Raw genomic sequence first — 26,523 nt, 5'->3', positions numbered from 1 at the left:
AAAGTAGAGGCTACAGAAATATAAATGAAAATTTTGCATGATTGTCTGTTTTAAGGAATATGACGTGAATAATTAAATAAATTCATATAAACAAAAAAAGCGATTTATAAAAAGAAAAAAAATCGGAGGTTGGCGTCTAACCCGAGTCTAAAACCAATTATATATAATTTAAGACATCCAAATGATGATTTGATTATAAATTACTGTATAAACTACTTTCAAATATCATTCTATGAAACGCGAGGCCGATAATTATGATTGTCAATTTTCATTTCCCCCATCGAGACAATTCCCGTATGGAGGAGAAGACAGAGAGAGAGACCATCAAGCGGTCAACGAAGATGAATGATAATAATAACAATTATAATAACAATAATAATGATAATAATAATATCACTTTATTTACCCAGGGTAGCCACTTCAGTTAGGAAACTGCAGCTTTACCAGCGACCCCTCATAATACTAATTACCCTTCTTCAATCTAAATACTGGGCGCTAAGTAAGAAGGCAGAAGGTCTTTGGTATGCCTCGCTAAAGGATCGAACCCACGACCTCCTGTTCATGAGGCGGGCGTTCTACCACTGAACCGTCATGAACGGTGAATGGATTATGTCAGATGCATTTTCCGTTCTAAATCAGATAATGAACAGCATAAATAATTCTCATACGACACCAGCTACAAATAGATGTTGTGAGCCAAAATGTATATTCTTATTACAGATATCTTGCCTCATTGTATGCGACCTATGAGATGGGTCGTCAACAATAACCATCAGTGATGACCGTCGTCATTAAGATAAAAATTCACAAAATTAATGTATGTGTCTTCTTAGTCCAGCGACCGTGTCGTCGGTTGTTGCGTTGAATATTACAGACGAGTATCAGTGGATTTTTTTTAAATCAGTCTCTTACAGATGGGGGAGGGGGGGGGCGCTTGGTGGCCCTTGCCCCCCACCCCCAACACACACACACACAAAGAAATCGTGACCAAGAAAAAAAAAGAAAAAAAGAGAGAAGGATGAACTTTGATATTTTTCTAAATATGTAAAAACCTATGACGAAATATGATTTTGTAACAAAAGTGTCTACATTTTTGCTTCCTTGCATCGCTCGGCCGCAACTTTTTATAATCTTTGCCCGATATGCCACATTGCGCCCCCCCCCTCAAAACCATTGGCTCCTTACGATACTGACGATACTCTTTTTAATCCATCATGGATGGATCTTATCGTTTTGACATTAAAAAAAAAATAATTATCACTTATAGTAGATTTATTTCTTTTTGTGGGTAAGGATGAAGTCATTCTGGTAGAAGTACTCGACTCCCCAGGATCGCGTCCAGTCGTTCATCGCATCAACGTGCTCAATCTGATCAACATCAAATGAATCTGGAGAGAGTGCAAAAAAAAGCGGGAAATGAACTTTGAAGTAAAAAAGAAAGTTCGTAAATACATCACAAGCATGGATATTATGAAAAAATACGGAATCACTCATAAATACATAAATTGAACATTAAAAAAAAATGATTATTAGATATGGATAAATGGGACCCCCCAAAAAACTCTTTATACAATGCTTTTAATATTCATTGAACTATTCATGGTGTGTATAATGAAAATGTTTTTTTTTAATGGTTTTTCTTTGCTAGGTTGTTTTCTATATATTTTTTTAATTCTGTTTTTTGCCTTGTTTTTAGAAAACATGATTTTTCTTTCCATAGGTAGAGTTTTTTTCGTTTGGGGTATGGATTAAAATTGGGTACAGAATTAGATCAAAGGGACCAGAAAATTATTTCATGGCCTGAAAGTATAATTACATTTCGAATGGCCATTATCAACTTAAGCACATCACGTCATTGCATAAATCTTTCCTCTCTTTTTCTTTATTATTTATTTTTTTATTTTTCTTATTTATTCTTTTTATTATTATATGTTTTTTCCCTAATAATGTTATGATCACTCGTAAATATTTTAATTATGTTTGATTTGTTATTTTTGTTTATTTTTGGTCAGTGTTGACCCAATAAAACATATAAATACAAAAAAAAAATTAAGCACATCACAATCTTCGACTGTATAAAGCTTCAGTAAAATAGATTTCATGCTCAACAAACTAGGAAGTTTTCGCCCCGCGAGGTACGGAGGGGGGTTACATAACACAGAAAATGAATTATCAGATGCTTTTAATGAGTAAAAAAAAAGAAAAGAGCAAAACGAAAAAAACAAACAAGAAGTCTTCGTCCAAATGGTTAGAATCAGAACAGCAGTTTCGTCCTTGACTATTTGCAACTTTCCGTCAACTCCGAAGCTCAAGACGAAACTGCTCTTCGGTTCACACCGACTGTATTAATTACTACATTTCGCTTACCGAAATACCTCTCCAAGTCTTTAGGATCTGTAGTGTGCGGGGGACCAGCGAAAACGGAATGTTCAAGTTCAAAGCAGTCCAGGAGATACCGTCCATCGTCTTTGAGTAACTTTGATATGACGTCACAGTACCTTCAATTAGATATCAAAAACATTGCTTATGGATAGTCTAAAATAAGCCATCGCAAGAAAATATTAAGGAACAAACAACAAAAAACAATAAAAAAATTACTTCGATCATAATTCTGTCTTAATGATAATTATAACTGAAATTCTTATATTTTTCCGTTTATTTTACTTTTTTCTATAAAGTAATCAGAGGCTTTGGGGTGTTGAAACGTGAATACCTTGATAAAATCTCATAATTCCCTTTAGTGATAATAATAACTAGGGAATGTAAATGTCTTATGATTTTTTTTAGATTGACTTTCATTTCGTTGTTTTTCATAGGCCACATTTCTGTATTATTTGTACACCCCCCCCCCCCTCTCAGGTGGTCCGGGGTATTTAAACGGAAGTATATCACTAACATATAATATAGACAAGATAGAGTACAAGTATTTCATCACGGCAGAAGTGGAATTGATTATCGAATAGATGAGGTGAGGATAAAAGGAAAGTATAAAGTGAATATATTAACCCAGAACATACTGAAAAATAAAACAATGAACAGAGTGGTTCTTAAGTAAATTAATAATAAGAAAAAATAGATAAATAAATAAGTATATGTAAATCAATAATTAAATTTATAAATCAATAAATGAACAAACTAATAAAGCAAATTGATAAATGAAAAAAAATAAATGAACGAACAAAACAAGGTAATAACTAAACAATCAAATCAAAGTGCTCATATACTGTATAAGTTTATGAATTAAAATAGCAGCAATTTAGCATCCTACAAACCTTTGTCTATCTGATGGGTTCATTGCTGCATAGGATCCTCGATCCCAGATACAATCGAACTGACCTATGAGGGCGCTCGTCACACTGAAGAAATCACAGGAATAAAGTCGTATATCACAATCAATGCCCTGAGAGAAAGTCAGATAACGGGAAGAATATTCATTTTAGAAAGAAGCCAGTGGCGTAATGAGCCAAACATTTTGAGAGGGCTAGATATGGCGTATCATGCAAAGTCATTTTTAAAAATGCGATCAAAATATCGACATTTTTATTACAAAAACTTCTGTGAGAGATGTCGTTATAACATTCAGAAAATAACATATTCCTCCCTTCTCTTTTTACTTTTCTTTCCTTGTTTAAATATTTTTTTTTCTTGGTAGTAAAAGAAATGGGGGAAGGGGGCGAGAGCCCCTCCCCTTGCTATATGTACGCTACTGAAAAAGTACAGTGCCTTTGTGTATATAGCCCATACAGTAATGATGAGGGTTATCTTTACTTCGGGGGCGGGAGGAGGGAATGGATTAAATTGGGTAAAAGTTAATATCAACAGGAAATAACTTACTGCAGAAATTACAGGAAAACGGAATTCAGGAGCCGCGGAACGGTTTTGAAAGTAAGGGTGGTGGCTTTCCACGAAAACAATCGTAATCAGTTGGTCATTTTCATGTTTTTATACACGGATTTAGAGGAAAAGTGGGGACTGAAGGCCCCCCAGCCCGTTCCGCGGCCATTTGAATTAATACTTGGAACCAAACATTATAACACAATCGAAGAGCCATAGGGGCAAACAGGCAAACAGAGATTATACAGAGTGAGAGAGAAAGAAAGAGAGAGAGGGGAATATAGCTGTTATAAGAATGAATTGTTTGAGAATTTCTACTCGCTCGCCAGGATAGCTCAGTCGGCCTTCGCCAGGGTGTAAAACGGAAATGCGCGAGCGGCGGTTTCGGATTCCGGTGACCCGGGTTCGATTCCCAAGTAGTCAGGTGCGCTAGTGCTGGTAAGGCATTTATCCTCATTACCAGGTCCCTCGGAGAGGACCTTAAGCCGTTGGTCCCCTGGTTGCTTGCTCACTTTGACAGGCATTCGTGCTTTCCTGGCAGTCAGGTAAAAAACCTCGGTATAACATCAGTTGTATCAAAACGATCAACTAAAAAAAAATAGAATACTGAAGAGCGCCATCAAGAGGGAGGGGGAACAATATCAAAATAGTGATAAAACAGACCGTAAGACATGTAAAATTATCGACGCGTTCATTTTATCATATTGCAGGGTTTATCAACTCTGAATTTTGCGTTAGGGTAGGAGGGGGGGGGGGGCTATTTGGTAATGTGACTACACACGATTCGAGAATTGCCTAATAATTGGTCATTGTGTTTGTCATAATCAATTGAAGGGAGAGACAAATAATATAACTTATGATTAACTTGTGCACTGTATAACGTATTTATAATCCGCTTAAATCTACCGACTAGACATACTTAATTGAATGATATTAATGATAATAATCAATGGCAAAGATTGCTTTAACTAGTAGATTTTTCTTTCCATGTAAACCGCCATCGTCGGAGAAGCCGTTCCGAATTGGGCCAATCGGTGTTGATAATTAGCCAAGTCCATTGTCATTTTTAAGTCCAATCTTGGATGATTCCCCTGACAGGCAAAAGAATCACAATGACAGCTACCGTGTGAATCACAACCCTACTTATCTGAAGGAAATCCACAGTTTAAACTCAGACAGTGAATATGAGACATATCATCGGCCACCAAGACCCCACCCAACATGATAAATGTTTAGCCATAGGCCCTAATTACAAACCATTAACTAACGCGCAAAGACGGCCGTATGCAGATTTTATTTTTATTTTTGTTCATTATTATTTAATATTTTGTCATGTATTATGTATTTTCTTTGATATTCTGTATGCTTATATGAACAATTGTAGAAACAATACACGAATGGGAAAACATGAAAAAATCGCTAAGATTGTAACCGGCTATACATTCAAGTTGGCGCGCTACCAGACTTTTCAAGGAATGGGTATGTGCCATGCTGGGATTCGAACTCACGACATTAAAAGGCAAGAGTCAGAACTACCATACGGTATAGTGCAAAAGAAAAAAGGTAGTAGAAGGGACAGTCATTATTTTTATCATGTGCAAAAGAGCAAATGATTGTATATTTAAGAATGAAGTACTTCCAATATCTGACATCTCTCGGAAAATAACAGTTTTGAATGTCATCGTGCCTCGTGTCAACGGTTGTGCATATCAGAGCACATATCATATTTCAACGACGAATATCAGCGGGGGTTATCATTATAATTAATTTTTCCTGTCGCGTAATCCCGATCAGAGTGGTGACTCAGAAAGCGTTATCAACTGACTTTGTCAAAATGTGAAAGCTAAAGGGGTATAATCTTCCTTTGACAATGGTGCCCAGGATCTGGAAAATGAGATGGTTACATCAGTAGGGGAGCGGGGCGGGGGGGGGGGGGGTAATTGGGGATGGACATAGAAGGTTGGTAGTGTCGAGCGTGGGGTGAGGATTGCAGCATGTTTTTCTTTCGTGAACGCCAAGTTCCCCCCCCCCCCATTCTGGCTGGATCCGCGTTTGGGCACTAGTAAGCTCAGTAACAACATCAAATTTTCGGGGGGGGGGGGGGTAGTAAATATAGGGTATTTATATTACGCACATATCCACCTTGTTAGGTGCTCAAGGCGCTCCTATATTACCCGGCTAAGCTAGGCGTTCATTGCGCACACAGCTTTTTAAGGAATAACTTCCTACCGATACCCATTTACCTCACCTGGGTTGAGTGCAGCACATTGTGGATCAGTTTCTTGCTGAAGGAAATTACGCCATGGCTGGGATTCGAACCCACGACCCTCTGTTTCAAAGTCCGAAGACTAATCCACTGGGCCACAACGCTCCACACGTAGGGGGTTGTAGTATTAGGGGTGGGATGGTAACAGCATTTTAGGTAAACATTTTTGGACAGAAAGAGAGAGAGAGAGGAGGGGAGTGGGGGCAGACAAAAATACAGATAAATGATCTGACAGAAATATAGTCACAAAAATAAAAACAAAACAAAAAAGTGAAATTTTAGAGGGTTCAAATTGCCGGGAGCTGGGGGATTATTCCTCAAACCCTAATTACATCCCCTATCTGCTTCTGTAGTAGTTCTAAATCCGCTTTTCCCCGATCGAGCAAGCACTGTGTGGGCCTAAATGCACTGGCATGACTGGCTGCACGTGTTCAGATAGGATAAGATATACAGGGAAGCAGTATGTGAGTGTTTAACAAATTAAAAACAAATTGTAAGAGATACTCTCAAAGAAAAGCAAAAGGTTCAACCTTGCACGGTTGCACCTTAATGGTGCAACCCAGTGCCTCTTTGGGAACACCCAGCGCCTCGTTGGTCTTGGAACGTTGCACCTTTAAAGACCACAAAGGTTCCAATTACATGGTGCGTCCCATAATGGTGCCACGTGGTGCCACTCTACAGTAGGCGCACCCTAATGCGGACCTTTTCTGCTCTTTGAGCACCTTTAAAGCAGCGTTGCACCTTTATGACCAAAATGATTAAAATTTGCACCTTTCTTAATTAAGGGGTTAATAATGTAATTGATTTGTATTTATGTATTTCTGTGCGTTAAAATGGATATAGAAATGAAATGTACCAAATGGATTAGTTCAATTCTTAATTGGTGCAGCATTTTTTAAATTTAACTTCACTTATTTTATTTCAAAAATACAAATCTAGCAAGTTGCACCTTTACAACCAAAATGGTTCAAATTTGCACCTTCTATTTAATATTAAATAGGAAAAAAATCTTGACTAATGTTATCGTTTATATTTATGTATTTCTGATATGTACAAGCATGCTAAAAATTGATATAGAAATGAAAAATACCAAATAAATTAATTCAAATTTTGATTTGTGGAGCCATTTTTTATATCTAAATTCACTTATTTCATTTCAAAAGTACAAATCAAGCAAATACAATCGAGTCAATACATATCAATACAATATATATATACGAATATGCACTTTCGCCAGTGTGACCTTCACATTAGCAACGCATGTACATAACAATCATCTCAATTTTCTGGATTAAAATGGAAGAACACCCTTGAGGCTTGGCAAAACCCTTTTCGCTGACCCTATCGGTGTTAAAGCGGCCTTACGCAATGGTTACAGGTGGTGTTCTCGCACCAACCCGACGTTTTCTGGATAAAAGTGCATATGCTCACCTTGAATAGTTTCCCCTGTGGTCCATCTTTGATGTCTTCCTCTTCGTATTTTATGTCGTGACCCTCGAAAAATTGTCTGCAAGCCATCTCAGCGATCTCAACACCTACCACCGAATAGCCCTTGTCAGATAACCTAGGAATACATTCAATACAGAATCATTAATATACAAAAATGTATTTTTTTTCTTAGGGGAGGGGGGCTAAATAGACTCCACCCTTTTCAATATATTAACAAAATATTACCGTGAACACAGTTCATAATTCAGCTAATATAGTTCAAATGGGCATTTTTTTTCATTAAAAAGATATTCACTCATTCATTATGTACTTTCATTTCGTATAATATATTACATATTTCTGAAATTAACTACCAGCATAATTATAGGTTATTTCACTTTTTCAATGCATCTGTTTGTCAGTTTGAAGACTGAAAAAATACCCTTGGTCTATATTTTTTACAGGATTTTAAGTGTCAAACTTTCGTTATACACAACCATTTTGAAGGTCAGATTATACTTCAAGTGTGATTATTCATTGACTTTGCCATTATCTTGATTTATTTTTGTTTCCTGAACAGATATCGAACAACGCAAAATTGAGACAGAATTTTCACCGAGCGCCCTCTGTCGACGTGGTTCGGACAATAGTTGCGGCAAGCGCTATTTAGGTCGAATGGAAAGGAGAATCCGTTACCATTTGATGTCGAGCGATTTCCCGCAGCAAGGTAAGAAGAATACCGGGTTCGTCTTCCCTTCCACCAGCTTGCCGTGATGCTTCACTAACATTCTAGAAGGAAGAAGTAAACACAAAAACATACAATCAAATTATGGTTTTAAGATTAAAAAAAAAACCTACTTGGTGTAATTGAAGGACAACACCTCAGGATTTAAAGTTACATCCTGAAACTTAAACATAGCACCAACAAAATGTTAAAATATCAACCAAATGTGTTGTGATTTTTAAACTTATACCACGTATTGAATACTGGAGCCAAACACGCTCTAACAGTTATGTACACCAATGGTGTAGGGTGTTTCAAACTAGGATAGTGAAAGTTGTTAAAATTGACAACTCTTTCCGTTGCTCTGATACACAAAACGACTGAAAACAAATAATTGTATTCATTTTCCTTATAAGATGATTCTACAACACTATTCTATTTGACCTCTGACCTGTTCGGAACCTTCATGGTGAACCTAGTTTTGCCTTTCCTCCACTGCTCAAGCCAATCCTCTAACGACATGTGACCGTCTGACACCTCCCCGAACTGATTCCTCCTCACTGATTGGTCCTTCGTTTCCGCTCCTGCCTGCCCATTGGCTGGCTTTGACTCCGCCCCATCATTTGAATTTCCCGCGCTCGTTACAACGGTGCCGTTTACAACTTCAGTCCCAGATACTGCTTTTGGAGTTGTCTCCGTTGCCGTATCTCGCTCTTTTGATGCTGTTGTGGTAGTTGCGGTTGATGTTGACGAGACGATATTACCATTATCATGATTGTCAGTAACCTGTGTTGTAGGAGCAGTTAGACGTGTTGTGGGAAGGCTGGGTGTTGGTTCGCTGTTGCTGTTGCTGGTGAAGCCATTTTCTTGATTTTCTCTTGACTTTGCTGATGAATTTTTCCGCCTTTTCGGGCTTGGTTGTACGTCCTCCTCCAGCCTTGAAATCGAGCTTGACTGACCTGATGAACTGCTCATGATGGAAATGATCAACGTCCAAAATTAATAGAACGGCCTTGTCGCTCCCTGTAGCTAATTAGTCTCCTGCAAAAAAAGGAAAAGAAATCATAAACGAAAATGGTTTTATCTAAGTAATTTACAAATCAATTTTACCTGACAGTCTTAGTAAAGATCCAAAACAAACAGAGCAATCGATTTACATCATGCCCATTAAAACACGGCATGCTCATAAAATTGACAAATCATTCTGGACCCTAAAACATGACTTGATTTCTGCGATACACAATCATTTGTCTTGTATGGTCGACATCATTCATCATATAGACTCATCACATCTTTTATAATAGATTTTGAAAATAAAGGTTTTTTTAATGTCACAGGGCATCGAAAAAATTTAAAAGTTATAATTATATCAATGTTGACGGGTAGATTATTATTATTGTTAACTGGTCATAATCTTGTCACATGGCTCTAAAAAAGAAGAAAGAAATATAGTAAAAAAAAGCATCAAAAGCATGGAAGAACTGAGCTCCCGTTAGATAGTATTTGAACTAATTTTATTTTATATAGAACAATATTCAAACCGCAATTTCTTTGAAAGGGGACACTTTTGGTAGACTTATTATGGTTTTCCCTACCCTCACCCCCCCCCCCCTCCCTGACACAAAAGACCAGAGGATCAAGAAATACCGGTTTCAAGAATACCCAGAAGCCGGGACTCCTCCTTAAACAATAATCATACAGGAACATTTCAATTTGGCAATGAGTCCACGAGTGCGAATTGCTACCGCAAATTGAACGTCTCGCCTTCTCCTTTTTTTCAAACCAAACCCCAACACATCATCGGCTAAATCGGTCCCAAATTAGCGCTTTCTAACAAGTTGTCAATTTTGTTCCAATTGCCGCTCCCTTGGATAATAGGAAAACGGATTCTGAATATGATTATGACAAATTTGCACGTTGACAGATCATAACACAGCCATACACCGAGCCCAACCATCGCTGATGAATAAATGTTAAGCCCTGCAAGACTCAGAATCAGATTTACGAAAATACAGGGCCTATATACTAGTCAACCATATTGTCTGAACTGTTTAAACTTTTTATTGCTCTTGTTGTAAGTAGAGTTATACAAAACAAATACATAACGAATTAGCTTTGGTTAGTGAAGTCATTTATTTATTCAATCATTTTCGTGTGATTTGAACTACGAAAAAAAAGAAAAACAGAGGAAAAAGGGGATATTGGTGAATATGATGAATAATGATGTTTTCTGTTTATGGATGTAGAAATCTAAAACAACTGAGAGTTTTTGTTTTAAATGGACACATATTGCCCTCTCTCATGTCTCTATTCGCTCGCTCGTAGCTTTTAAGACATTTTGGCTCATATGCCAAATCTGCTCCCTTATTTATTTATTTAATTTATTGTTTCCTTTTTTTGGGGGGGGGGGGTCATTGTGCCACTCAACAATGATCAACATCTTCCAAAAAATCTTCAAATATTCATCTTAAGAACCGAAATAAGGCTACGCAGATACACTGAAGTTCATGGTTTGTGATTCGCGAGCCAACTGTGCATTTCGTAAAAAAGCGTGGGTGACTATATCCTATGTTATGAATATCACAAGTTCCGGCCCCACAAAAAATCAAGTGTTGGTTTTAAGGGTAATAGTAAGGAATAAAGAAAGAGGATGGAGAGATGGGGTGAAGAAAGAGGATAAGAGAGAAGGCGTGGGTGTGTGACAACTTACATACACTGTAGTGTTAGAAAATTCTTACTTAAAAAAAAACACAAAAAAACTCCTGCAGCAGAGTCTTGAAAACACCTGTAATCTTACTGCACATGCATTTGTGTAAAGTTACAGAAAATAAATATTTGGTGTATGTAACCTTAAAAATTTATTGTAATCAAACTGTTTTTCCCCTTTGTGAAAACAGACCTGTTCTCTAAAATAAACAAAAGTTGTGTAAAATCTTTCCTGTTTTAACAATTTACAGAATGATTTGGTTACTTATTTCTGTAAAACCTGTTTTGTAATATTTCCTCTGTAAAATCTTCTGTTTTTTTCTAGTAACGATGTATGAATATTGCAAATTCCGATCAACAAAAATATTAAATCAAAGGTTGGTTTTATGGGATAAGTAAAGGGAGATAGAGACGAAGAAGAAGAAGAGAGAGAGGGGGGGGGAGAGATGGAGGGGGAGGGGAGAGAGGAGGAGGGGGGAGGTGGGAAGGAGAAGGGGACGGGGTCGAGTGTGTGTGTGTGAAAGAAAAATACCACACAAGCAAGACGAAAAAAAATATGAATGCTTCATATATTTTTTAACGAACGGATGACCGTGTTTCATGTCGCCGCCTCCTCAGCAGGGGTGCTGACGTCACTACTATGCAAATGAAATGAAGCATGATGGGAGCCGAGTGAATGAAATATAGATGAGTATATCGGCACAGGAAGGTGACATAGTTACGAATGGTTTATGATAAACTAGTTTGGCCAACAGACAATCTTGAAAGGTCATGTGCATTTCATGGAAAACCCAAGACATGTAGGGGATTATCACGTACATCTTCCTCTGCCCCCCTCCCCTCCTCTCCCCCATCTCACATGAAAGATTCTAGATATGTTGCTTGGCCACTCAGCAATAGAGAAAAAAGTTTGGTCACGAATGGACATAAATAATGGTATACAACATAAAAACAAATAATTGCTGGTAATATAATTTACGAGTACTGGGCGATTTTGTCTTTTCTTATCTGATTCGAAGAGATAGCTATTAAATGGTAATTACATGTATTTGATTTACACATCGTCTATTGTGTGACAACGGGAAGTTATCCGAGCGCCCCCCCCCCCCCTTCGCTGCCCCCTCCCTTCTCCTCTGTCAATATGGGGAGTTACGGTTTGAAAGGAAGAAAAGGAATGGGGTGTGATTCATTAAAGGAAATTGAATAATTATAATGAAAAAAATAATACAAAAGTAAAGTAAAAAATAAATAAATAAAGGAAAAGCATCAACGTGTGAAACAAGTCGTTTTTTTTCCTCTCCTTATATGATTTTTCTTTTTAGTGAGCTTATGTCAGGAAAACTCTCTAAGAATTAAGCAAACTTGGCAAAAATGAACAAAAAGAGAAAATGAGAGACACAACTGTTAAAGTGCATGACACGCATGAGGCAAAATTTCAAGAAAGTCGCTGACATAATCATACAATTGGAAGAAGGGCGGAATTTCAAAATCATTTCACCTTTTTATCTTATAAACTCATTAATTCATTCTTGGAATTCATACATACACGATATCATTTATTCTTTAATCAATCCATCAATCCATCCATCGTCATTAATTCATTCATTCATTGTCTTATTCATCAATCCATTCAATCGTTCATCATATTATTACATAATTTTTCATTCACTCATTTGTGAATTCATAGATTCATTATACCATGGTCACATTTGCTCTACGGCGGCCGTACGGCGAGTCGAAAACAGCTGTTTCAACATTTCTAATAAACGGCTGTTGTCGACTCGCCGTACGGCCGCCGTAGATCAAATGTGACCAAGGTATTACTGACTTAATTGCATCTGTCCTTATTTCCAGTTCTAGTCGTTCACTTTTATAAGAGTACTGTGGTGCATTGTTTGTTAGGAACGGCTTTAAACAATATGGCGTTCATGGTGATCTGATGAGATTTAAACACAACCCGCGATCTTATTCATTCTTTCATCATACATAACCTATTTCTTCCTAAGCAACTTGGGCCATTGCACCAGAAATGGTTTGTTATAAAAGGAATTTCTGAGTAACATAAGACCAAAAATTGCCCCCTTCCTTCACACAATAAGCCCCAAAAACCGACCCCCTTTTCAGCGTATAAAGGCCTGTACGTGGTCTATCAAATTACAGTTTAGCGTTGCCAATTTTGCTTTCCGAATTAGGCTACAGATTTGGGCACAAATCTCGGTTCAGGGGGTAAGGATGTAGCATGCAACGGAATGAAAAGTGCAATCAACCTCATTTAACACAAGGGGGTTTCAGAACAATGTTGAAATAATGTAATTGAATCTGAATAAAGCGATAAGGATTCAATACATATTAAAAGCGGGAGAAAGCTTATTGCATTTTGTTGGCTTGTTTTGTTTTTCTATGTTCTGTGCCCGAGCACGGCCCTGGGAAGCAGGAGGGGGGGGGGGTACTGGGGGACCCATGGAAGATAGTTGACATCACCTTCATTTGAGAGCAACCCCCCCTCCTCATGCTCCTCTCATCTTCTTTACTTGACTTTTTTCCTGACCAAAACCACCTTAATTTGTGGAGGAAAACTCCTTTTATTTTGCTTGTCAATTTTTTCTTACCCAAATCGCCTCAAAAACAAAGGCCCCTCTTGTAAAAATGGTTCCCATGATCCTGTGATTAAGAGGGCTGTAATACTTTCCATCATCATATCTATTATGTCATTTTATCACCATATTATGCATAAAATATTATGATAAAACAATTATTGATTCACATGCTTACTTTAAATGTACATTTGTGATTATCGGGATCAGAGTCTTCGAGAGCAGCAGGCAAAAATTCAAAAGCGTGATGGGGGCGATGGGGAGAAATGGGCAGAAAAATATCTTCTAATAAAAGTCGATGATATGACATGAAGAAACAAAAACATAGGCCCTGGACCACTCTAGCTGGAACAAAACCAATATAAAAACAATATGAAAACAATGTGAAAAAACAATATGAAAACTATAAGACATGTTGGATATGACAATGGTTTAAATGATTATGTTAGAATATATAATTTTGATATGGTTCAGAAAAAAGGAAAACATTAACATTCATAAATATCATTATAATTGTGTTTTGCTTATTTGGTAATTAATTTGCATTATTTGAAAATATAAACAAATGGCCATTTCTAGTAAAGGCCTTCAAAATATTTTAGACTAAATATTCTTAAAATGCAAGTTGAGGAATATCATGAGTATAGAGATGAATAATTGTTCTATATACAATGATATAAGCGTTATAAAATATTTCTGAGATCTTTTGGAAAATATTATAAAAAACTTGATGCTGTAGCTGGAATCGCCCATATTTCTCATCATACCCATTCTTATCCGCGTACCCCCCCCCCCCCTTGCTCATGACACGCACCCCTTTTGTTTGGGTGTGGCCATGAATCTCCCCCAAATCTACTGGATTTTGGCTCTTCAACAATTGGGTTGGATTATCCTCTTAGCTGACATGGCTGAGGTCAGCCCAGCATGGGTTGATCCCATACTAAAGCTCACTCCCATTATTCACTATTTTGTCGGCCAAATTTCCCTTTCCAAGAATATGTGATTCCAAAAAGGTTTTGTAACCTTCTTTCATCTTAATATCTAGGGACCTTTTTCACACATGAATCTTGAATCACCATTGTAATGATGATTGCTCGTGACTGTGATTAGCGTTCGTGATTCTACTCATGTTCTGGTTTGGTTTCACACCTGCTAAATATTCGTCATGATCCTTATTTTTTTTCACTGGAATCATCATTCAAATTACGACTTTTTTACCGTGTAAAAGGACGGTTTATCACATCACCTTGCAATATACATTGTGAAGCGTCGTGGCCTAGTGGTAAGACTCCGGACTTTTGAAACAGAGGTAGTGGGTTCGAATCCAAACCATGGCGTAATTTCCTTCGGCAAGAATAATATCTACATTGTGCTGGACTCAACCCACGTGAAGCAAACGACTACCTGACAAGAACTCATTCCTCGAAATGCTTGTGCGCTGTAAAGGCGTACGGGGATAATGGTCATGATGGTATATAGAGTCCTTAAAAGCTCCTCGAGTTGTTAAAATGTAAATGGCCATGCGCAAAGAACCAATAATTATCATCATTATTGTCGATAGTAATATTATAATTCCTTATCAGCTTTGCGATGAGGGAGCGATAATTATTGTGATACCATATCTGAATGAGTTAAAATGGTAAACTAAGAAATGGGAGGGGGGGGGCTCTAATCTCCCCTCCAAATTTTATTCTATAATCTGGACATGAAATAAGACAATTTTTTACTATTTACTTATGTTAATTCCTTATCGGTTTTATCGGTTTTGTTTTAAAATGTACGTAATAGAAAGAAAGTACACCTGGGGTCGAAAATATATTAATAAGTATACTAGTACATCGAAATTTCGTGACAATATGCGGGTGTCTTGCAAGAACTGTTATCAGTAATTCATGCAGATAACAATTAATACCGTAAAGAGAAAGTTAATATAAAAAAACACATACGAATACGTCACACACGCGGTAGAAGAATTACAAATCGATAACTCATTACGCGCAACTGATGATCCCGAAGTGATATGAAGAAGAGCGTAAGGGTGAAACAGAAAAACAAATGGGAGAGTGATGTGTCAGGTAGTATATTTTACAATATGACTTCTGGCCCTTCTCCGTTTGATGATCTATTTTCTACTTGAAAATGTCCTGACATCAGGAAGGGTGCTGTTGCCAGATCGGTCTGAGGCGCCTGGCCGACACCTGAAAATCAGGGGATCGATCCAGGCCGGCCAAGGCACCTATGCCAGTGAGCAGTGCATTTATCCCTGTGTTATCCAACATTCAAACAAATAAAATTTCCATATGCATTCTTGGCAACTGTTATGTGTGCCCCACATTTTGTCATCTTTAGATAACCCATGTTCAGAAGAGGAAGTTCTATTGATTTGTCCTCAAACAGCTTTGACGTGGAAGACGGAAAATACCAAATGTGTTTTATTGGATACTTCACATTTATATTTCTCAGCAATCGGGTTTTGAAAGAAAATGAGCCGAAGTGCAACCTTTGCTGTGTCAATTGTTTCGAGCAGTCTCTCTCAATATGACAGCGTAGTCTAAAGTTCTGATTGCGAAGATGTTTGCCAAACCCGGCCAATGTCAATAATGTCAATTAAAATTATCAAGCAAATTACTTGTTATGATCTTTAAAATAATGTGTGTGTTTTAAATCTTCTTCGTCGCAAACGGGAGGGGTAAGACTTTTTTCTGATCCGATGAAGAAAGGTTATTGCACCCGACAGGCTGGACTGATATTCGAGCATCCGGCTATCCGGAGTATAGCTGGCCGATATCATGATGATGGATGAACGATAATGACACCCCGCCATGCAAGTTTAAAATATTTTAGAGAGATATATATATACCGATTTCACTAGCAGATTACCATAAGATCTTAGTATAGTTTTCCGCGATACGAAATCGAACACAAAAAAATAAGAAAGTCCTTCACAGAAAACCTTAATTCTTTCAGGCCATATAATCAAACAAAAATCGAATAAGAAAATAAATGATGCACATGTAGGAATTCTTATCTTCACACCTGTTCGAATTTTTTAGCATGTATTTGCCTAGCTTTATCTGCATTGAAACTCACGGTTTTAAATAAGATTTCAAACTTAAGAATAGAAAAAGAAGAAGATGGGTTTCACTCGAAAAACTTACAACAAAACTTTAAAAAAATGTATAATGAGCAGAAACACAATTTACAACACCAGTTACCCGTCACCAGCATCATCATCATTATCACCATCACCACCAACACCTCCAAGATCAGAATTATACATGGCAATGAAAATCAAGCTACGACTCTAGTAACGTATACATTTATTTTATTTTAGTTATGTATTAATTTTTTTTTGGGGGGGGGGTACTAACCAAGTGCGCTCTCGTTCAATTCACGGTGAATATGTTTGTATGTCGATTGTTATTGATATCATCAGACAATAGTGAAATTGGAGAGAAAGAAAAAAAAGAAAATGATTCGACTTCATTGTCTTCAATAATTGTTACAGCTGCCCTTGACGATGTAACAAGCTAGATAATCATAGCCTTTCTTTGTCCTTGATTTCTTTGTTCGAAGTCGGTACAACAATTCTATTTTGGAACAATTATTGTTGGATTGCTTGTTTAGCCCTTTTAGCTCCCTTTTGCGGTTTTCATATGACTTAAAGTTTGGATGAGTGTGTGCGTGGAGGTCGTCCGCCACAATTGTAACAAATGTGAAGAATTAATAAAAAGGGGGACCTCGTTAACGTTGCATCGATAGTGTTAGATATACTTTGCCTGTATATGATGGGGCGAAATTCATGCTCTCTCCTAATGGGCGAAACTACCCCAAAATAACAAGTTGATTTTAATAAAAAGAGTGCATAAAAAGTAATCAGTCAAGCGTAAAACTGAATATTGCATGAAAATAAGATTCTAAAAATGCAAACGTTATTATTTGTAAGTTCGTTTATTTTTAAGCTACAAAACACGGGTGATACGCAACCGACACGACTATTGTGTATTTTACAAGATGAAGTGATTCTATAATGAGAGTCTTTTATTTTTGAAGACTTGATACATGAAAATGAAAATTCGCATTTCATTGTTCGAAATAACAATCAAAAGTACAAATTTATCGTGTTTCCGGCAGCCACTGACTGGGCAGCACCAGATCATCGTTGCCAAACAGGGTAGCAGCGACCCCTTGTTATTAACGTCTTTTTGGTCTGACGGGTCCGGGGCTAGAACCCCGACCTTCTGATAGGCAACCGCGTAGCCAGGATTTCATTTTGGAGGGGGCGGTAAATGCACGCGAAGCGTGCCAACACTTACAGAGCGCGCGAAGCGCGCTCCCTAGGGGGTGGGTGCAGGGAGGGGGAGTTTCCCCCTCCCGCGCGAAGCGCGAAGCTTTTAGTGTTTCATAAATTAAAATGAAAAGGAGCCGTTTCTCTTGTCTCTAGTACCTCCAATTCGGTTGACTATATTGCAATTTTGAACCTTGTTTTCAAAAGTGATTGTGAATGCACAAAAGAGGTATACAATGGAAGAAATTAAAATGATAATAACTCAGCGCGAAGCGCGGAAGCTAAAGCGTTTTATCAATTTTTCTTGCCATAAAAAGGGTCCCGAGAAAAGGGTTTTCTCAAAGATATATTGAATACTTTCTTTGGAAAGATCAGATTTGATTACAAACAATTTAGCAACAGTGCATATTTTTAACTCCCAAAACAGAGGAGAAGATTGGTAGAGGAAGATATTCCTCCCCGCGCAGAGCAATGAAACTCTGAAATTTCAAAAGGCTGACGTTTCATCAAATGTAGATATCTCTTATACCCAATCGGCTCTAATTCAATTGATTTTCTAAGATTATTGAACTTCATTACAAGGAAAATAGTGCGCAAAAAGTTGAAACTTCTGCGATGCATTGAAACTATCTATATAAAAAAAGGATGTCTATTTTTTCTGACTTATCCTGAAGCGCTTCATTTTGAATATAAAGAAACTTAAGTGTCATTCAAAATTTCAAACTGAGGGCGCAAAACAGGACAGGAGATGAATGTATACAGGGAAATGACATGAAGTTTAATACAATTTGATAAAAAAATATTGTACTTTTTTATTTAATACGACACGAATTTCATACCTTCCTCTTTTTAAATTAGGAACCTGTTTGCCCCAAAATTATGGTTGTTTAGTAATGAGCTGAAAAGCGGGAGAAGTTGACTTTATGGAGGTGACGGCAGAAACTGATATAAAGATTTTACCCGCCCGGAGTCGACCAGACCAGAAGTTGCGCGATCAATTAAAAAAAAAAGATAACTTCATATATTTACTTCGGCCTAATCTTACTCAAATTCATGCCCTAATATTTTAACTTTAACTGGCAAAAGAAGCAGATAGCTGAGGTGGAAAAACAGGGTTAGAGATAGGGGGGAAACAATGGAGAACTTCAATATTGTCATTTAACCGCGCGCAGCGCGGAAGCAAAATTCGTATATAAATTTAGAGCAAGAAGAGTGAAAGAGTTTCTCTTTTGAGAAAAAAATAAAGAATAAAAAGGAAAAAAAAACAAAGCTACCTTCCTTTCTTCCCTTTCCTCCCTTCCCTTTTCCTTTTCTCCTCTCTTTTTTCCCTTCTTTTTTTTCTTCTTGGGGACGTTTTGGGGGGGGGGGGGCGACCGCCCCCACCGCCCCCCCTGGCTACGCGCCTGCTGATAGGGAGACGGGCGCTTTAACATGTTAAATTCATTTATATAGCGCAGCTACTATATTACTTTACTGCTCTTAAATACTTGATGTCATATACTACCCTGGTTGTAAATGAACAGCGTTCAGGGGAAAAAATATCCTACCGGGTACCAATTCACCTCACATGGGTCGAGTGCAGGAGGGCGAATTTATTGCTGAAGGAAAACACGCCATGCCATGGCTGGGATTCGAACCCACGTCCTTCTGATTGAAAGAGGGGAGTCGCTACCACTTTACCACATCGACGCCCCACTGATCAAGCTGAGCCTACACACCGATAACGTATTATTTGGCGTAGAAGGGTGAAGGGGGGGGGAGGGGTTCGACACCCACGACCCAAGGTAATGCATGTTGGTGTGTATACTGTATACTAACTTTGCACAACTTTTCAACTTTTGTTAAACGAATAATATTGCCGTAGTTTGTATACAAATAGAAGATATTAAGTACTGAAAATAATTACATTCATGTTCAAGATATTTATATAAGCCCATTCAATATGCTTATCATTTTGTTTATAACTTTATCTCCAAATAAAAGCCTTCCGTTTTTTAAACACGTAATTTAAAAAAAGATCCGTTCAGGATATGTCAAATAGATAAAAGCTTGATATGAATGGTGATTAGGTGTAAACACAGTCAAAATTACTTTCGAATATTTTAAATGAATACATTTCTATTGCTTCTCTATAAATATGTTTGTTTACGTACAACCATTAACAGCACTTTGATTTTAACAGATTCCATCTTCTCTCCCTTTTGCAAACGTTTCTAGCATTTCATTTAGGCCTACGATCATGATGACATGACTGTATTTCATATTGATGAATGCACAATTATTATTTGCAAACTATTTTATTTCGTACTGTCAACATTTAAAATATATCTAATATTGGAGATAAAGAAAATGATGCAAAAATATAATTGCCCAAAACGACTGGATATCTGTCTAGCTGGCCGAAAATGCATGCATCAAAGTAGGTCCATGAATCAACTAAGTTCCGTGAGCGCGGGGGGGGTGAAACTAAAATAATTGCGGAGGCATATACCCAAATCTTCAGATACTGGACATGAGTTAGCGAGCCTGTCAGAACTTTAGTACAACCTCGTCTGTTTCCATAGTTCGTTGTCTGATAATTCATGGGCGTTCTTCACCATTTATCGTCTCCCGTTACGTAACATCGCTAGAACATTCGTGGACGGATGCTGAACATTCGCGTAATAGTGAGCAAATATAATTATCCAAACGGTCAGACATTCCAGCCTCTTGGTCTGCGATCTGGACAAAAAAAAGTCTGACCTTCAGAGTGAAATAGCTCCTGCTGCTGACAAAGTTTGTGCAACTCATTCAAAGCACGGTAGTTATTCCGTGGCTACCCTGGATAATGCTTTCGTCACACCACAAAGACCAATCTCAAACGGTCACACCGGGGCATAATGGCATGTCATTGAAAAAACGTTTACAGAGCTTTGATCGGATTGCAGTCGGTGTCCCGATGTGACCGACATACCGTATAATGTGTAGCGTTATCATGATAATGCCCTGGATGAGGGAGTGATATCCTTTTCATGCACATATTCGGATCATGGTCACGGATTTGATTGATCGGGTTTTGATTTCGGGACCGGTAGCTCGGATGTTTTTAAGTGCCTGGGGAGGGGAGAAACGGAGAGGGATGGATATGGGGAGAGGAAGAGAGAAAGAGACAGACAGAGCGGGGAGGGAGTGGAAAGAGAGGGGAGGGAGAGGAGAAAGACAAGATGGGGAAATGAGAGAAAGACATGGATAGAGAGGGGGTAATAACGGGAGAGGGAGAGAGAGAAGGGGAGAGATAAATAAGAAAGAAAGGAAGAAAGGAAGAAAGAAAGAAAGAAAGAAAGAAAGAAAGAAAGAAAGAAAGAAAGAAAGAAAGAAGAAAGAAAGGAAAGAAGGAAGGAAGGAAGGAAGAAAGGAAGAAAGAAAGAAAGAAAGAAAGAAAAGAAAAGAAAAGAAAAGGAAAGAAAGAAAGAAAGAAGACAGAAAGAAAGAAAGAAATGGGATGGGGTTGGATGGGTTTCATTTTAAACAATCTTTGCGATATATAATAAAAGGTCACACAGAGGGGAATTTGTAAAAGGGAGAATTTAAATAAAATCTTGACGAAAAAACAATGTTTCGTCTTTTATATCTTGCAAAATACTTAGACTGAAGTTATTGTTGTCGTCTATTGAATTCAAACTTAAATCGTAATGCACGAATGTTTCTGGGTGTAGTAGGTCTACATCAAATAGGATGAAAAAGTGATTTGTAGATCACAAAATAGGACCACATTTTATTGAAAACCACTGACCTGGGGGAAGACTTAAGGTTTGGAAAAAAATATACCCAGACAGATAATAACATAGACGACCTTGAGACAATTGTTACGTAATATGTGCACCCAGACGTACAGAAGGGGAGAGAGGGAGGGTGGGCAGATGGGTCTCGTAGGTCAACGAGTAGAAAGGTAGGGTAGAGACAATATTAATTTTGGAGGCATAGGAAACATGGGAGATAAAAGAGGAGAGAGAGGGAGAAGGGGGGGGGGGGGTGGGAGAGAGAGTGAGAGAGGTGGAAGAAGGGGTGGGATACGAGAAAGAGGAGGGGTACATGGGTGGTTTTAAGAGAGTGTACACAAGTAATTAATTCCTGCATTCCGAGGACATTAAGGGCCTGTATAGTAAACAAAAACCAACAAACAAACAAATAAATTAACAAACAAAAAAAACTGATAAAACAAAAATAAATCGTGTCGAACAAACGCGTATCAGCAAAACAGAGCATCAAACTGCGGCACAGCAACACCACTATTGGAAACAGCAACATTTTTTTTAATCGAATAAAACCGTTTTTTTTTATAAATACGACCAAATTTCCTCCTGGACAGTGCCTTGGTCCGGGGTCAGTTTAGGTCACCGTATCACCTTGTAAGTCTGTGAAGGGGTTTATGTTTACATAATTCCTCTCCCTTTTTTGTCGAGTCATGTCGCATTACAGCGTGAAACCGAAAAGCGATTGAACGAAAGAAAACAAAACACACAAAAGAATGACATGAATGAATAGATGGGATTGGAATGGGATTATGGGTAAATAGAACAAATTGAGGAAAAATACAGGCCTTAAGCCACAATGTATACGTTTAATCCTATTGAATTTGTTGTAATCTGTATTAATGGTCACATACATGGACATAATTATTATTGATCACTTAATGCATCAACGTCGTCCACTAATCTTTGCTGCATTCACATTCACGTGTTTGTATATTTCTCGATTTCCGTTTTTATGATTTTCACTATTTCGCTTTTTGTGAAATCTCTGATGAAATTTCTATTTGGTTATATTTGACGTTATCGGAACGCGCAGACGTTTAACATGGCAATTTAAGCCATTATAATTTATCAATGTTTATTACTTTGTTTCTCCATTTATTAATATCCACATCTTCATTACATATTAATACTTAATCATCATCATCATCATCACAACCACCACCCCACCATCACCACCGCCACCACCATCACCACCACCACCACCACCAGCACCACCACAACCACCACCACCACCACCACCACCACCACCACCACAAACACCACCACTACAACCACCATCACCACCACCAGCGCCACCACCTCAACCACCATCACCACCGCTACCACCCCATTTCCCCAACGATTACCACCACCATCACATTACAATCGTCACTATATCATTACCATCCAAAACGGTAAATTGCCAATTCGTCCACTAACGACACGGTCTACCTTCATTTGGTCTAATGCTATTCCCTCCATCAACATTTTGTCTAACAACCCTTTGGTCCAAACCGTCCAATAACCATTTGGTCCAATCATCACTACGTCTGATTAATCACCAGTTCGTCTAAGAACATTTCTTCTCATAACCAGTTGGTCTAATATTCGTTTTATTTTCATTCAATATGCCCAATTAACGGCTTAGTCTAATTAGACCAAATGGGATAAGGACTAAATGGCTATTGGACCGACGGGTTATCAGACGAAGTGGACGAAATGGCAATTGGACCATGTGGGTATTGGACGAACATAAAGTAGACCAAATGATAGTAGACGTGTTGGCGATTGGACGAATTGGCATTGGACCAAAAGAAAATAAACCCTCAACACCATCGTCGTCACCATGGTCATCGTCACCACCAGAACCACCACCGCTATCATCATCATCAAGACACAACCCATTCTTCAATCAATCAAAAATTGTCAGGAATAACCTGTCAATCAATCATTCTTAATACAATAGTGTAATCTTCTCTTCATCCTAGAAGATACGACAAAAATAAACAATACACTTATATTCATAATTTGTCAAACGCGTATTATATCTGCTCTCCAAAACAATATTACCGATTCATCCACAAGCCCCTCTTCGCGTATGATTTGACGAAGGAACGATCACTCATGCATGCATGGTTAGTCTAGGATAACACTACGTCCGTTTCAGCATCGTCAACAAGCACAACGCATGCAAACAATGTTTTTAATACATGTCTTCATTAAGTGCATATTTTATTTCATACATGCGAAATTAAATGATTCATCGCAATAGGGGTTGGCGGTGATTCATTGCGGTTTTGATTAATTAGAAAGTTATGCTTCGGATTCAACTTCATGTATTTCATGACATCATACCTCGCAAAAGAAACGTCATGTGTTTTTTTTTCTTCTACAATTCTGTACTATACATGCAGTTGACACTTTCCATATCCTATGGTTTTGATTTGGATGTTTATTTGTTCATTATTAATAAAATCATCCATCGGAGCGTTGTGGCCCAGCGGATTAGTCTACGGACTTTGAAACAGAGGGTCGTGGGTTCAAATCCCAGCCATGGCGTAGTTTCCTTCAGCAAGACATTTATCCACATTGTGCTGCATCTCAACCCAGGTGAGGTGAATTGGTACCTGGCAGGAATTTATTCCTTGAAATGCCACAGCGCTGTAAGTCCTCGGGGCTAAAGCCAGGGTAATAATATCCAAGTCCTTTGGAAGCGCATAGAGACGTAATTTATGATGTGATATGATGTGATATAAAAGAACTGACTATTATTATCGATTAATTGTGATTGAATTTGATTTAATTCATATAAAAACTCGCCAAAGCATAGGCCTATTGACATATCGTGACTTAAGGATCATACCATATTGTATACCGTTAGTTAACATACTGATAGGCGAAAAGGTTTTACGTTCTGGGTGATTGGCTGGGTGATCATTGGAGTAAATTGACTTTCTGGTTTGCCCATGTATTTTATTAATGACACATTGAATCAATAATTCATCGCATTGTGGAAGGCTCGAATGATTGTTTGATTTTCTAGGCCACTGTTTTTTTTTTCATTTAAATGTTTGATTCAACTTTTATTCACATGACCAATTTAATAGAAAACTTGGAACTTGGAACAGAGACTCCAACCCAAAGCACCTTTTGATCAGAAGATTCTCCCACCTGGATCCCCTAGCAAACTGGAGATTCCAACTTGATGCGCGAAGCGCACATCACGAGCGCGAAGTCCCTTGCGCCCGAGGTCCAGGGTCCGCTAAAAGGGCCCAGGAAGTTTTAGGGTTCTAGATGCTCTCTCGTGCTATCTAAGACTAAGTTTGCAATAGATGATTGCCCATTGGCGTAATGAGTCAACAATATGGGGGAGGGGGGGGGGGCTAGAAATGGCGTATCTCGTTAAATTAATTTTTAAAAATGCAAGCGAGCAAGCAAAAATTTCGATATTTTCATTTCAGAAATCTATTTTTTTTCTTGGTCGTGATTTGTTTTCTTTTTTTTGGTAAGTCAGTTGGTTGGTTAGTCAGTTGATTGGTGAGTCAGTTGCTTAGTTAGTCAGTTGATTGGTTAGTTAGTTGATTGGTAAGCCAGTTGGTTGGTTAGTCAGTTGATTGGTGAGTCAGTTGGTTGGTTAGTCAGTTGGTTGGTTAGTCAGTTGATTGGTTAGTTAGTTGATTGGTTAGTCAGTTGACTGGTTAGTCAGGTGATTCTCCCACCAGTCAGTAGGTTGGTTATTCAGTTGATTGGTAAGTCTGTTGGTAGGTAAGTCAGTTGGTTGGTTAGTCAGTTGATTGGTAAGTCAGTTGGTTGGTTAGTCAGTTGATTGGTTAGTTAGTTGATTGGTTAGTCAGTTGACTGGTTAGTTAATTGGTTGGTTAGTCAGTTGATTGGTAAGTCAGTTGGTTGGTTATTCAGTTGATTGGTGAGTCAGTTGGTTAGTCAGTTGATTGGTAAGTCAGTTGGTTGGTTATTCAGTTGATTGGTGAGTCAGTTGGTTGGTTATTCAGTTGATTAGTTAGTCAGTTGGTTGGTTATTCAGTTGATTTGTAAGTCAGTTGGTTGGTTATTCAGTTGATTGGTGAGTCAGTTGGTTGGTTATTCAGTTGATTGGTGAGTCAGTTGGTTGGTTAGTCAGTTGATTGGTAAGTCAGTTGGTTGGTTATTCAGTTGATTGGTTAGTTAGTTGATTGGTGAGTCAGTTGATTGGTAAGTCAGTTGGTTGGTTAGTCAGTTGGTTGGTTAGTCATTTGATTGGTGAGTCAGTTGGTTGGTAAGTCAGTTGGTTGGTAAGTCAGTTGGTTGGTTATTCAGTTGATTGGTTATTCAGTTGATTGGTTAGTGAGTTAATTGGTAAGTCAGTTGATTGGTTGGCAGGTTAGCTGATTGATTGACTTGTACGTCTGTTTGCTTTGAACCACAATCATGTTGAAAATTAAATCTAATATATCATAGGCCTGCTCTTTCTGCTAATACCCCTTTGGCAATGGTTTATCATTTTTTTATTAGCAGGGCTCTATGGTTGGACTAATATACTCAGCGACATACATCAACATGAATATACATGATATAATGACCTACATCATAAAACAAGAAGGAAGGGCATAAAAAGAAATGCGTTCATCATTTTTCCAATACTCTAGTCTTAGCAAGGACTCAAGTTAGAACATGTCACGCTTTTGCGAAAACAATCATGACAATAAATCATAAGAACGTCCCTCCCATTACAAAATATTACTTAAACAGATATACCAGAACGGTAATAAATCATTTTATATGAGAGATATAGCGCAAACAATTAATTTGTTGGCACTTTAAAAAATGGTTCGTTTCTCCCCAACAAAGGAATGAAACAAAAGCGTTGCAACGGAGCGCAGCATGCCCTATCCGCCCCTTCGTTGAATTGGAAA

The 26,523-nt window shown here is 38.0% G+C and overlaps 1 protein-coding gene across 2 annotated transcripts in view; it reads right to left on the bottom strand.

Annotated features, from left to right (window-relative positions):
• Window positions 1-1,007: 1,007 nt before the first annotated feature.
• Window positions 1,008-26,523, bottom strand: part of LOC121430805 (probable thiopurine S-methyltransferase) — a 31,636-nt gene continuing 6,120 nt past the window's right edge. Inside the window, exons 2-7 of one of the 2 annotated variants that reach the window (XM_041628213.1) lie at window positions 8,704-9,293; window positions 8,225-8,317; window positions 7,532-7,664; window positions 3,273-3,400; window positions 2,368-2,498; window positions 1,008-1,388 (exon numbers count right to left, since the gene is read on the bottom strand). In XM_041628213.1, the coding sequence (XP_041484147.1) occupies window positions 1,273-1,388; window positions 2,368-2,498; window positions 3,273-3,400; window positions 7,532-7,664; window positions 8,225-8,317; window positions 8,704-9,227 (1,125 nt within the window). In that variant the 5' untranslated portion in view covers window positions 9,228-9,293 and the 3' untranslated portion in view covers window positions 1,008-1,272. Of the gene's footprint in view, window positions 1,389-2,367; window positions 2,499-3,272; window positions 3,401-7,531; window positions 7,665-8,224; window positions 8,318-8,703; window positions 9,593-26,523 lie in introns of those variants that run through there. The other variant, XM_041628214.1, reaches the window with a different exon arrangement.

Source organism: Lytechinus variegatus, chromosome 17, assembly GCF_018143015.1.
Source record: "Lytechinus variegatus isolate NC3 chromosome 17, Lvar_3.0, whole genome shotgun sequence".
NCBI lineage: Eukaryota > Metazoa > Echinodermata > Echinoidea > Temnopleuroida > Toxopneustidae > Lytechinus > Lytechinus variegatus.
Note: the sequence above shows the minus strand (reverse complement) of the source record. Positions and strands in the feature narration are given on the sequence as shown.